This window comes from Oryzias latipes, chromosome 4, assembly GCF_053564925.1.
Source record: "Oryzias latipes strain Hd-rR chromosome 4, Olatipes_Hd-rR_3.1".
In the NCBI taxonomy this organism is placed as follows: domain Eukaryota; kingdom Metazoa; phylum Chordata; class Actinopteri; order Beloniformes; family Adrianichthyidae; genus Oryzias; species Oryzias latipes.
The window spans coordinates 33,221,394-33,235,013 of NC_136240.1; the positions used below are offsets into that span (position 1 = coordinate 33,221,394).

The window sequence follows — 13,620 nt, forward strand, 5'->3', positions numbered from 1 at the left end:
ACTCCATGCGGGACGGGACGTTACTTTACTGCATTAAGAATAGAAAGGATGATTTATTCTTACATTAATCCAAACACCAGATATACGTAAAAATGGTTTATAATTTGTAAACGTTGTGCTTTGACTATGAAAACTGTGCGTTTAACTTTTTAAACAAGTGTTGGAAAAGTGCGCGCGCGCGCTGTCGAATTCGGTGTGGGCAGTCAGAGACGGGGTGGGGGGGGGGGGGGGTGCAATGGGAGTTGGAGGGGGGAGCCTGAGAAGGAGCTAACCTGCACCTGCAGGAGGAGTATGCCTCCGTCCTCCTCCTCCCCTGATGGATGGACCTCCGTCTCCAGTGGAGGCGAACTCGGAGTGGAGGAAGGAACTTTTACGCAGCGGCGCTTTGGACATGATCTGACTGACGTCTGAGGACCTTTTGTAGTCTGAAAGCGGCGTTCTATAGCTGACATGGACAGTCCGGCCTTATCCTTAGGTGAGTGAAGATGTGTAGAATATTAAAGAATGTCAGTTAAAAATGCGTTTTTATTCTATAAAATATGGCCCCGCTCTCTGATTGAGAACCTTCTCCATCCATGCAGATGCGCACCACTGGGTGGTGTGCGTCGGATGCCAGCGGAGGATCACAGACAGGTTCCTGCTCCGGGTGGCGGACGGCCTTTGGCACGAGCGCTGTGTGCGGTGCGCCGCGTGCGGAGATGCGCTCAGGAACTCCTGCTTTCTGCTGGAGCGCAAACTTTACTGCAAGAGAGACTATTCGAGGTAAGGACACGTGCGATTACCAGAAAAAAGAGAAGATTTATTCGTTTAAAGACAACCTTGAATGGGAAAAAAAATCTTTAGCGGTGAAACAGCATTAAAATACTACAAATACATTTTTAAAACTCTCCTTAAAACTTTTCATGTGTTCAACTCATTTATTTCCTTTTTTAAAATCTATTTTGAGTTTTTAAAGTTCACGATTTGGATATTTTACAATTTAAAAAGTCAATAAAAGTAGCAGTATTTTATTATGAGACTGCTTTGGTGTATGCTTCAATGACTTTATATTATTATGGATTTACACTGCATGCAGAACAAATGCTTCACATTTGGTTCAGTTGGTTTATGATTGAGGAATCCTGTTTAAAGTTGTTCTTCACGGCTTCTGGTGCTCTTTTTTCTGTACATTTTGATTTTTTTTGGCCAGCAAAAAAGAAAAAAAAGAACCTAATGCATCACAACTGAGCCTTTGTTTGCGCTTGACCTTGACTGAGACTTTAGTAAGAGAGTCGGACAGAGAAAAAGAAAGAAAAAAGGAAAAAAAACAATTTAAAAAGTGTTTTCCTTTGTTTGAATCCATATAATAAATGTCTGTGCCTTTGTTCCCCTATGTCTGCCTTATTGGTACTGTAAAACCTGGCAGAGTGCACTAAGAGAACAAGGTGACGGAAGGGGGGGCACGAGACCATAGCGTGCATCCACATGCAGCACACATGTGCACCATCGTCCCGTCACATCTTCACACCCAAGCAGGGGTGGAGCTCACCTGACACGTTGTCAAAATGTGTTAAAACCTTGAGGTCTGCTGGCGTGGGAACAGCAGGACAACATATGGTGGCCCCCACCCACCAAAAAACAAAAAGACAACACCCATCATCACCTTCCTTCGTTTCCCAACATCTCGCCATCCGCCAGTACTTTTCCAAAAACATTTGTGAACCTAAACAAGAGCCAAGATGAGAGGCGCGCTGCCCAAAAGGGAACAGTGGGCATCATTTCTGAACCATTTGGTGGAGGTTGGTGTTAAGCTGCAGCCACTGCAGGAGGTTTAGGTCGGAACATCGAATCGGTCAGCCTTTGGATGAGATTTTAAGAAAAAGTATCAAATTTGGTTTGGATGTTTTGTGCAGCAGAACTTCTAAAGTATCTCATGTCAGTGAGCAGCGCAAAACTGATACTAGGGGATCAGGAAAGTGCAGCCATCATGTGTCTGAGGTTCTGGTGCCTCCTATAAAAGACAGAGGATGAAGATGACGGGGACCCCTGGCGTTCTGTGCGGTGGCATCTGGAAAGCTCTCTCCCTGTGCTGAGCAATGGGACGGCGCCCAGCCGACCGTAAGATATCTGAACTGACCAATTAGTCGGAGGCCTGGTGCCAAGGGCCCGGTCTCTGAGCCTCCTCCAAACTCACCCCCCCACCCCCACTGTCCCGTCTGGGTGGCTTCTGACACCCCTGACACTCACTGTTGCCCGTAGGAAGGGTTTTTAAACTGTGCCAGAATATTCCCCCCCCCCCCCCTCCCGTTCTTTAGAAGAGGGACAGCATTTGCTTTGTGCTGAAAGCTGCATCTTCTGTTTGGATCCTGCCTTGTTTGCATCGAGAGTCTGGATTTTTCTTGATTTTGATGCAAAAACAAATTTTGTCAGATTTCCAATTATTATTTATAAACTAATCCATTAAAAACAGATGAAAAAAAGTCACAAAAAGGGGGAGAATAGCTGTGAAGGAGGGGCTTAACCAAAAGAAAACTAAGTCATGTTTTCCCACGACCGCCTCCCTTATGTCTAACAGACTTTTCACGCATGTACCACAGATGTATGATTTTTTTATCACGTATACAGCGCATATATCACGTTCATATTACATAATTGATGCATGAATAAATAATGAATTGCATATAAACAGAGCTATCATCATGTTCTATGTTGGTTTACCTGTTCTTTGTGTGGTTTATTCACACTTGTTCCCTGTTCATTCGTGATGCATCTGTGAACATTTCTCGTAAAAACCACAACTTTTCTCATTTTTTCCAGATAGATTCACGTTTGACCAACTTTCATCCGTGCAGTATGTGCATAATGTATGTGGTGGCTACGTGACACGATCTTAAGGTTGGGGGTTTGAGGGACTGTAAGCTAGCAGTTTGATCACGGGAATTGGGGCAACTTGCTCCACACCGGCCCCGCCCACAACTCAGACCTGAATTTCTAGTGAACTCCTGCCGGAATCCACAGAGATTTTTTTGATTTGAATACATCAGAAGATGGACGGAGTGGGACTTTGAATGTTTTGTTTACCCTTTTTTAACTGTCAAACCTGCATAAATGCTCTTAAAAGACCAGTCAAGGCTACAAATGATCAACACAAATGTTTCACTTGAACACAAACAGATGAAAAATAAATTAGAAGGGCTTCCGTTGAAACCTTTTACAAACACCCTTAAGTAATGAATTCATGGACACAAAACCCTAAAAAATTATTTTAAAGATTGGAGATTTAATAATTCTTTTTAAATGAGTTATTTTTAATTTAAAAATAGTTCATTTTACTTTGGAAGTAGAGAAAAATTATATTTTTGAGAACTAAATTTTAAAAACATTTAGAGGACTTTCACATTACATGTTGTAGAAACGTCTACATGTCCTTGATTTAATAAATAAAATAATAAAGGACACACACAGACGCAGTACATCCATAACTCCCATTACTTTCTTATCTCTGCATATAGATCCGTTTTCTATGAACAGAACATACAGAAAGCTTTGCAAAAAAAACACAAAACAGTTCAACAGGTTGCATTTATGAAGAACTATTATGCTTTTATTTTCCTGAGCTATAATTATCAAGGAAGTATTTGAATTTATTAGACTGATTTCTATCATCTCCTGATACTTTTTTGTTAGCTGGAGTTTGACTTCATGTTTCAGTGAACAGGCAGACTGGACATCAGGTTTTTTGGTGAGATCAGCGGCGTGACCGGTGACTGTGATGTGCATCTGATAGCGGCGCTGTTTGTGAGTCTGTGTGTGTTTGTGTTTACAGAAAAGGATCCAGGTAAACCTGATCCAGAAACAGGATCTCTTTTCTTTGCCTGTCTACCCACCTAGCAGTCTGTGTGTTTGACTGCCAGAGGTCAGCTCAGAGGTCGTGACAAAAAGCAATCAGGCCCACAGTTTTCTACCCAACGCTCGATGCATTCTGCAGAGCGTCGACCTCATCTGCACATGATTGCAACGCCGTGCTGCTAAACTGATTCTCTGCATCGCTACTGTCTGAATGTGGCGTGACGGAGTGTTCCTGCCGTTCCGTCTGAGCTGCCCGTGCGATCGTGTCAGCGGAAACTCTAAAATATTAAAGAAGCTCCATAAGTATTGGTGGTGCTCTGGTCTTTGCATTAACGTCTCGTAGGAGAACCACGGACTAAAAAGGTGAAGTGATGGCATTTAATGGAGCAGGATTCTCGACATCATCTTCAAATCGTTACCGTCTGTTGTTGTTTTCCTGCTGCCAAGTGGAATCACGCATCGAATCCGGTATTCTAACCCCTCCCCGTGTGCATTCTGGGTAATTTCTTCACTGTGTTCTTTGAAACACTTGGCTGGTGCATCTCATTTTGCCACAGGAAAACACGTGTGCTAAAACACAAACCTTTGAGGCTGTGCAGCAGAGGACTCTGATGGGTCAAGTGGCCTGACCAGCCCCGGCAAGGGTCTGGAAATGGGCTTTACCGTTTCCATGGTTACACTGGAGTGACTGTTAGGAGGTCTCAGCAATGTTTGGCTTCAGGATTTTTCACTTTAGACTACTAAGGGGGATTTTTTCTTCACGTTTGCTCAGTATTGTGGCTAAAGAAACTCGGTTCTCGGTTGTCAGATGCTGCTTTGTCACAGCTGCGAGCATTAGGCAATTTTTTTTGGATGATACAAACACCTCAGAAACAATAAAAAAACTGTAAAAATTCACTGTGATTGCCACTTAATGTTGGTAAACAAAAGATCATAAACTGGTGACTAAAAAAACAGATAGATGCAGAAAGAAAATATGCCGTTCTTCTGAAAATACTTTTTACCTTGCATTTTACAGCCGGCACCTGATCATCAGCATTCTTCTTTCTTTCAACTATAGACAATATTTTCTACGTTTCTGTGGTTAGAATGAGAAAAGCTGAGGTTTGGGGTTGTTTGTCTGCAGTGTTTAGGCGTGGAAAAGGGTCGGCGCTGTCACTTTCTCATGCCTCCGAGCCCACTGCTCCGGTGACCCAGTCAGGCCTGGAGACAAATGGCAGCTCTAGAATGATGACGCATCATCCTGCGTGACAGACCCAAAATGCGGTGGTGCCAGCCAGCAGACAATGGTCCTGCTGCTTGTGGGCCGGCTCTGCCTTTGTCCAACTCTGGTTAAGCAGACTTAAGGATAATTCCACGGATAATTCCTGGGTCCAGCGGCTCAGTCTCTCCCACCAGGAGATCTGGTTCCCCTCCTCTGCCTGGAGCCACGGCCTGCCGAGAGCCTTTCTCCTGAGCCCCCATGAGCGCGGCCTCGGACACGGCTGTTGGAGCCACGGCAACCGTCTCTGGGGCTGAGCCCACTGCTCCTGGTTGCCAGGCGCTAAAATACACACTCGACATGGTAAGAGTATGTGTCTGGGTGTTGGAGCTTGAGAAAAAGGAGGTGGAGAAGTCAGACTTTGAGTGACGGCAACATTCCACCAGGTCAAGCCAACGCTTTTACTCTCCTGCGGAGGTGTAAGGTCATCTGATACAAACAAAAGCGTCACGTAATCTCCATGTCTGTGTGTTTGCACCTTCAGCCTGTTTGCGGTTCACTGTGGGGGCTGTGCAGAGGCCATCTCCCCCTCAGAGCTGGTGATGCGCGCCGGAGCTGCTGTGTTCCACCTGAGCTGCTTCACCTGCAGCGTTTGCTTCCACCACTTGAAGACCGGAGATCGCTGCATCCTTCAAGACGGGCGGCTGCTGTGTGCTCGAGAGGACTACCACCAGCTTCAGGCCAGCCCGCCGTCCTCGGACATTGGTACTGTCTGCGGTAGCTTTGATGGGCCTGTTACTCCTGCGGTCGCTGTCTTATCCTGCTGCTCAGGCGCTACCTTACATTCAATCATTCTCATAAATCAAACAATCATTTCTAGCTACAGTAAAATGAACAAAGGATGTGAATAATGTTGACTAAAAGTACAGTTTTCAGTTAAACCGTGAAGTATTTTTGCAGCCGTGCTGCTGTGATTGAACACTGGAGGATCTGCATCTATATTGTTGCAACAAAGTGCAGTTTTTTTTACAAAGTAAATGTGTAAAATTTAAGTTTTAATTAATAAAATAATCAATGAATAAAAAACAAACTCACATTTTTATCTGTGATCCCAGTTGATGGTTTAGTCCAAATTTCTCACCATTTTCAAGGAATGTTATAACAAAGTAAATCAGAAAGATATTTTAATGTTAAAAATATAGCCCCAAAGTGAAAAACGTGTTTATTTTTTATGTCGATGCTGCAAACAGTCTGAGAGAAGATTTACTTCACATTTCAAGAGCAAAGCAGATTCCTGTTGACCGTCACTTCTGATGTTTCTTTTCTCTGGCCTTTGCCAGGTAAAAGTGGTGATGATGAAGAGGAGGAACCGTCTGCGAAGGTCATGGACAAGCCAGGCCGATCACATGATCAGGAGAACAAACGTCCGAAGAGGCCGCGCACGATCCTGACCACGCAGCAGAGGCGCACCTTCAAAGCGTCCTTCGAGGTTTCATCCAAGCCTTGCCGGAAGGTAGATGCCAAGATGGCGTTTAACACCAAGATTTGCACCGTGTCAGTCACGATTTTCTTCTAACTTTGCCTCAAAACTGATCCTTGTTTTTAAAATTATTTCTCAAAAATGGCACCAAATTTGAATTTTGAAAATGTCACTCAACTAAATCCTTTTTACAGAATTTGCAGGGAAAAAATTCTTTTGTAATTTCATTGGGTCAAACAAAATAAAATAACCTAAAATTAAAGACTTGATTGGATTTGACTTGATTTGAAAAGCTATGATTTTGGTTTTTATTTTAGTCGATTTTTCCCCCCAATTTCTTATCTTTTAGTATATTTACGTATTAAAACAGTTCATTTTGTTGTGAATTCAAAGGCTCTTTTCAGTTGTTTGTGACCACATTCCACTTCTTCTTGCATCAATTGGAGTTGTGAATTTATAACAATCATATCCTCCAAATGACCAGGTTTCCTTTTTTCTCTCTCCTAAATCTGAACCCAAGGTAAGAGAGACCTTGGCAGCAGAGACCGGTCTGAGTGTGCGGGTCGTGCAGGTCTGGTTCCAGAACCAAAGAGCCAAAGTAAAGCACAGCGCACGCACGCACGCACGCACGTATCACATGCACAACTAATAAAAGCACTCTGTCTGCACTGAGTTTGTAAGCCAGGGTGGATTTCAGCCGCACTTATCTCCTCATACAAGAATCTGATGACATCTCAGGGAGAGATTATTGTAGATTAAACCTGACATTTCCTCCCCTATGTATGACCTCTCCCCCTCACTGACAGATGTCCCTTTGCCCCTATTGTCAGCAGTGTGAGTAAATGCATTTTACATTAAACCTTCACATAAACACATTTTTTTGCATCTATTTAGATGAAGAAACTGGCCAGGAGACAGCAGCAGGATCAGCAGCAAACAACCCAAGAATGTTGTGAACGTCCATCTCACCACACAGGTCAAAACTTTTCCAGAATCCTCAGATATTCACAAGGCCTGAGAAAACAGTTTCACCTACAACGGATGTCCTCTGCCCACAGCGCCCTCCTGTGGCAGTTTGACCTCTGAGATCAAGCGTGTGGAATGCTCCTTCACTCCTCAGCTGCAGCAGATGGTGCTCACCACGCTGGAACAGCAGGACTGGGACGCAGACCCCTTCAGGCAGGGCCTGACCCCACCTCAGATGCCAGGAGACCACATGCACCCCTACGGTAAGAGACCTCAGAGCCGTCCCACCGGAATGCTTTGTTTGGTCTCAACCGTTTTAGTGGATTCGCTTGAAAGAGACAATAATCTGTTAAAGAAATGCCGTTTTTCTGATTGGCTGAATTGGCCCTCACTGGCTGAGCGGCTGCCCCTCACTCTCCCTTTCTGCCCCTCCCACCCTGGTCAGAGCTGTGGCTGACAGACTTATAAAAAACAAAGGTTCAAAATCTATAAACTTTTGAATCCATCATTTTTTCTCAAGTAGCTTTACAGTGAGGACTTGGGAGGGGATAGATGGAAATCCCTTGGAGGCATTAAAATTCATAGATGGTCCTAAAGGTGATTTTTTTGGGGGGATTATATCAATATGGCCTCTGCCTTTTGCCGAGGTCAAAGGTCAACGAAACTTTGGTTGTGGTTGTAGACAACCTGGTGACATGTGTATACATTTTTATGAAGATCGCTCAATTAAAAGTTTATTCTCCCATATCGTGTGAAAATTACCAAATTTCTCACTTTGCCACAGAACTGCTGCCAAGCTGTAGGTCCTGTGACCATCCCATAATAAATCTAAAGCCAAAACGACATGTGTGTTCTGGTTTTGTTACTTGATTTTAAACTTGACTTGATTTTTTGAGACCCATAAGACATTTTGTCCCCATTCATTTTTAACCGAAGGTTTCTCCCGCTGTAATGTCATCATTTTTTTGGGGGGTGGGGGTGAGGGGGGGTTCACAATGCCCATATTCAATTTTCACGTGGTACTATAGGTGTGTACTATACGTCAAAAACGTCAGATTTTTGCTCAAAAGGAGGAAGAAAGAGGATTTGTGAAAAGAATCTGGTCCTTCAGTCCAGGACGGCTGCAGAACAGAATTAATGTGCAGCAAAATAAAAGGTGCATCAGTCATTAAAGACATGGATATACAGCAGTTAAGAGTGTTACATGTTTTTTTATTCTTTAATAAGACAAACTAATAACCTAATAATTCTTGTTGTTAGGAAGATACTTGATGTGATTATGAAACTGAACTTTTCTTAAACAGCTTAAATAAAACCTCCAAAAATGCTCACTTTCTCTATGATTCGATTTTTTACTCTTGTTTTGGTTCGATTTTTTTAAAAAAAACAACAAAAACCTACAAATTCAGAAAATCTTTTTTTTGTTTGCAAGTAACGATGAAGAAAACCTTTTCTGTTGGGTTATACTAAGCCATCTTAGTGATGCGACGATTCACTTTAGCCGTGATTCAGTTTACTGGTGTAACGTACGGTTCTGTATTAATGTCGATGTAGATAAAGAGCTGAAGTGTGACATTTGCCTAATGCATTTGTTTACAGTCATGGATGCTGTGTTGGTTTTCTCTGCAGGGCTTAAGGTCTTGTACGGAGACATGGACAGAGAGCCTCTGTGTTGTGCGTCTGACAGTGAGTGCCTCTCTCTGGGCGACTCCTCTCCACTCACTCCTATTGACCGACTCTACTCCATGCAGGATTCATACTTCACCTCTTGAGGGGTGAGTTGGCGTAATGGGAAGCGTGACAGACAGCGGAAAGAGCTCTCATCTCCAAAGTGCTTGGGTACTTCAACGAATGGATGTCAAAAAGGGACATGATAATGCTGGGATGCAGCAACACGTGCACCTCCGTGGAAATGTTGCTGCGTTGCTTCTGATGCTGTGAAGTTAGCGTCGTATTCTGTGCACGGAAAGAGCCTCTCTGCCGATTTGTTAGATTCTGCAGGAAAGTCGCTGTGTTGTCTTGTAAAAAGCTGAATTTGTATTTATTCTCATAATGTGTCTGATGATTTTCTTGACTTAAAATAAAATAAAAAAACAACAAATCTGAGCCTGTGAAGTGAGTTTCACACATTGTTTCTACTGAAAGACCCTCCAGACCACCGGGAATGCAAACGTGTCCCCCGTAGAGGACGTTTCCAAACCTGAATAATTCCAAACTACTGCAGAATACTGACAGAACTCCTGTTGGCATCTGCACAGGACATTTTGGGCTTTTTAATGATACCAAATGTGAAGGGGCGGGGCTCTGGGAATTGTAGTTTTTGCTGGATTAAAAAAAAAACGAAATGAACATACTTGGGGGGGGGGGGGGGGGGGTGACGATCAGTCCATCCTCACCACGTATTGTTCCCATCTAAACACCGCGTCACACAGCCGCTATGTACATTTTGTGCATATTGCACGGATGAAAATTGGTCATACGTGGATCTACGTGGAAAAACTCAGAAAGGTTGTCGTCTTTATGTGAAATTTTCACACATGTATCACAAATGAACCACGTTGAAACAACGGAAGATGTACAAATAAATCACGCAAAGAACACGTGAATCAATGTAGAACATGAACCGTGGGTGATTATTGAGCTGTTTATGTGCAATTCACGTGGGCTCCCTGCAAATCTTTGTATGCATCTCACAAAAACCACACACAATTTCCCAAGATTTATATAATAATTGTGCATAAACTACGTAAAAAATACATAAACTGCATAATTCTCAACCGACCAAACATTTTGAACATCTCCAAGCCAAATTCAAAGACCCATTCCAGGTCGAAACCCTCGACAGACATCTGTGACAAACGCAAGAAACACTTATGAATGACGCATTTCACGCATGCATCACAAAAGACTGAAATTTCAAAATGAGCAAAATGCATGTGGTGGCTGTGTGACATGGCCAAAAGTGAGAGGTCAGTGAGACAGCCTCCCCAGGCTGTGGGCTGTATGATTTGATGGTAAAGTCGCGTTCCATGACAGGTGTATGGGTCAACGGCAGGTAAGCATTGCTTCCACGCCGCCGTCATCAACGCTCACATTGTGCTTCCTGCATTTTTCTGCAGGGGGCCGGGACCACACAGGCCCTATGCCCGGCTGGAATGCTCCAATACTGGGATGGAGAGATTGGGAGGGAGGAGGACAAAAGACGAGTGAAAGCTGCGTCAGGGGAGAATGCCCCGGTGACACAAAGATATGAAGCCTGACTGTATCAAATGCCTTCTTGCCCCAGCCATGAACCCTTTGCTAGACCCATCTCAGGTTTCTCTTGATGAAATCAGACCTCGAGGAGCAGCAAGTGCAAGTCAATGGTCAGGAACAATCTAACTGTCTGTCACCACAAGGAGATGTTGCCAACTTGGAGCCACATACAACCAATCAGGCATAGGATTAGGACCACTGACAGGTGAGAGAGGGGAGGCCATGTTTTACTGTTGCATCTGTTAAGTTTTAAGCTACAAAGGCACCGGTATGTGACACGTTCAAGCGTTTAGCCAATGGTGTTTACATTGAACAAGCAATGTGAACACAGTTAGAAGAGGTTTGGTGCAAGAAAGACTTGGCGTCATGGAATTCCGGTGGGGCATAGACTACTGTCTGGACCCATGGAGGGTCATAGAGAGAAGCGGACGCATCTTAAGGGGAGAGCAGGTGTCTTGCAGTTCCCTTGAGAATCGTACGGCCACCTCAATGGTCATCGTGAATATGAAATTTACCATTGTGGTGCTTGTCCTTGTGGTAAGTGTATCGTGAAGTATTGGTAGAATAATGGAAGTTTTTATGACAAACAACCGATGCCATCGTACAGTCTTTGTCCGAAAGGTGTGCTAACTGGCTCCTTACTGATCGCGGCCAAATGCCGCACGCACAGGGTGAGCCTGCAACACGTAAGTGCCCGTAGGACGCCCATAGAATCCCTACAAAAACATAAGAGGTCAATATTTTCTCCAGGTTACCTGCATGTTTTTTTGTTTTGGAGATTTAAAACACTGCAAGAAAACCAATAATAAAGTGCAAGGAGTGGCAAAAAACTAAAAGGCTTTTTTAAGGCCTCCACCTAATCTAATGTAACTCAAAAATATAGAATGTACTTAGGAATAAAATTAAACCTGATGTCCTTGGATTACATGAAATCTTTCCACCTTTATCCACCTTTGTTATGTTAGGGATAACACGTCAATGTTAGAGTGGGGTCATAGGATAGCACAAGGGTTATGGTTTATTTATGTGCTTATTTGTTTATTTTCTTTTGGTTTTAAATGTGTTTTCATTTTTATTTGATTCCTTTTTTCCATTTTATCTGTAACTCCAGTGTTTTCCTCTGAGGGATCTTCCACATCAGTGACTGACCCTTCTCAGTGAACGGGGTCGCTGCAGTGGGATCTCCCAGGTCTGGCTCTTTTGATCAGATCTGGGGGGGTCCTGTGGTATTGCACTCCGTGAACTTGAGTGGGGGGTCACTGATGTGGACATGTCCGCAAAATATCGTTTCCCCACTTCAGTACAAAGCCAGGTCTCTACATCACATCATTTTATCACTCTTTTTGTCATGGTGTGTGTATGTGTGCGTGTGTGTGAAGGGGGGGGGGGGGGGGGTTGTCAGCATTGTGCAGGTTTTAAACAAAATCTTTGTTTGTCTTGTCCTTTTGATCTTAAATTTAATTATATTTTTATGCAAAGCACTTTGAGTGACCTGTGTTGTAAAAGTTTTATATAAATAAAGCTTGATTTGATTTGATAAGAAATAAAAACACATTAACAATAATAATAAATAATAAATTAACAGTAAAAGGCAGACTAGTGAGGGCAAAGCGATGCTTTTCTACAATATGCTGCGGGGAAAATTTGAATCCAAGTGGATGCTTTTTCCAAAGCTGCTTGAGGATGTAGCCGACCGTGTTCGCCAATTCATGAAAAATAATTTTCTAAAGGCTTTAAAGTTTTTTCAGGAGGGTTGTTTAAAGCAAAAATGGCTCCGAACTGGTTAGAGGAGTTGAGATGTGGACTCTAAATCTGAATCCAAACGATCACCTCGAGCATTACTAAATGAAGTGAACATCAGAGAATAGATGTTCTTGTATTTCTGCATTTATTTGTGTTTCACTGTCTGTTATTGTCGGTGCCCGTGCTTTAGCAGGAACAAACACTAGAACTATAACACCAGAATGCATCTCCTTGTACCCCGAAAATGAGCAGAGTTTGGGCGGGAAGCCAATGTGGGTTCCTGTGGGACGTCTCGCCATCATCTCCTTTGGTTCACAGTTGGCTGCACATCGATGGCTGCCAGCACCAGTGGATGAGGTGAGAAAAATATGGTCACAGCGGGCAGCAATAACCTGATTATTATTCTGATGGTGACCAAACAGTCTCCTGTCAAGAGTCAGTTATTTATTGCGGAGCTGGTGCCAGCCACAGACCACAGAGCTTCTGTCTTCTAACTGCTGTAATTAGCTTCTTGCTGCATAAGCAGATGCACACATTTCTGAAGATCCCCAACAAAATAGGAAAAAAGGCATGAAGATGTGAATTAACATAAAACGCAAACCACGAAAATGTCAAAGGAAGAACACGGTCTAGTTAATAAAATAATAATAAAACAAACAAAAAAAATAATAATAAAAATCATAATAATAAAAAACAATTCCCGTTCAACACCTTAATGCACTAATTTATTTCCAATTATATCTGGAGAATTGATAAACTATTTTCTTTCGGACTTTTAATATTAATTTGACAAATTTGTATGCTCATATGGTTAGCAGCAATTAACAGCAGCAATAAAAAAAATTACAAAAAATCAGAGAAATATAAAAAACAGAGGAAAAATGTGACCCCTTGGGTTTTCCAGGGTTAAATAAAAAATACTCTTCATTCCATTCAAGGTGAAGCTATATCAAGTGAAGTCCTGGATTAAATGGTATGTTGAGAATTACCAACATGCAACATAAAGGACATAAAATGAGATAACATGTTTAAGTGGTCATTTCTGTTGCATACCCGACTCCAATCACCTTCTGATCTATTTTCCTCAAATTCCCAGTGGTTTTTTAATAATGATGATGCCGTTTAAACTATAATGCAAAAACTTGTG

The 13,620-nt window shown here is 42.8% G+C and overlaps 1 protein-coding gene across 2 annotated transcripts; it reads left to right on the forward strand.

The window, feature by feature from the left end:
- The first annotated feature begins 298 nt into the window (after nt 1–298).
- Nucleotides 299–9,576, forward strand: lmx1a (LIM homeobox transcription factor 1, alpha). Of its 2 annotated transcripts, XM_011474509.4 has the most exons (9): nt 299–475; nt 582–762; nt 5,574–5,794; nt 6,370–6,542; nt 7,030–7,107; nt 7,404–7,485; nt 7,568–7,738; nt 9,105–9,161; nt 9,227–9,576. In XM_011474509.4, the coding sequence occupies exons 1-9, from the start codon at nt 451–453 to the stop codon at nt 9,262–9,264; spliced, it is 1,026 nt and encodes a 341-aa protein (XP_011472811.1). In that variant the 5' UTR covers nt 299–450; the 3' UTR covers nt 9,265–9,576. The 2 variants fall into 2 exon arrangements, with proteins under 2 accessions (XP_011472811.1, XP_011472810.1); XM_011474508.4 differs by having other exon boundaries at nt 9,105–9,379.
- The last annotated feature ends 4,044 nt before the right edge of the window (nt 9,577–13,620 follow it).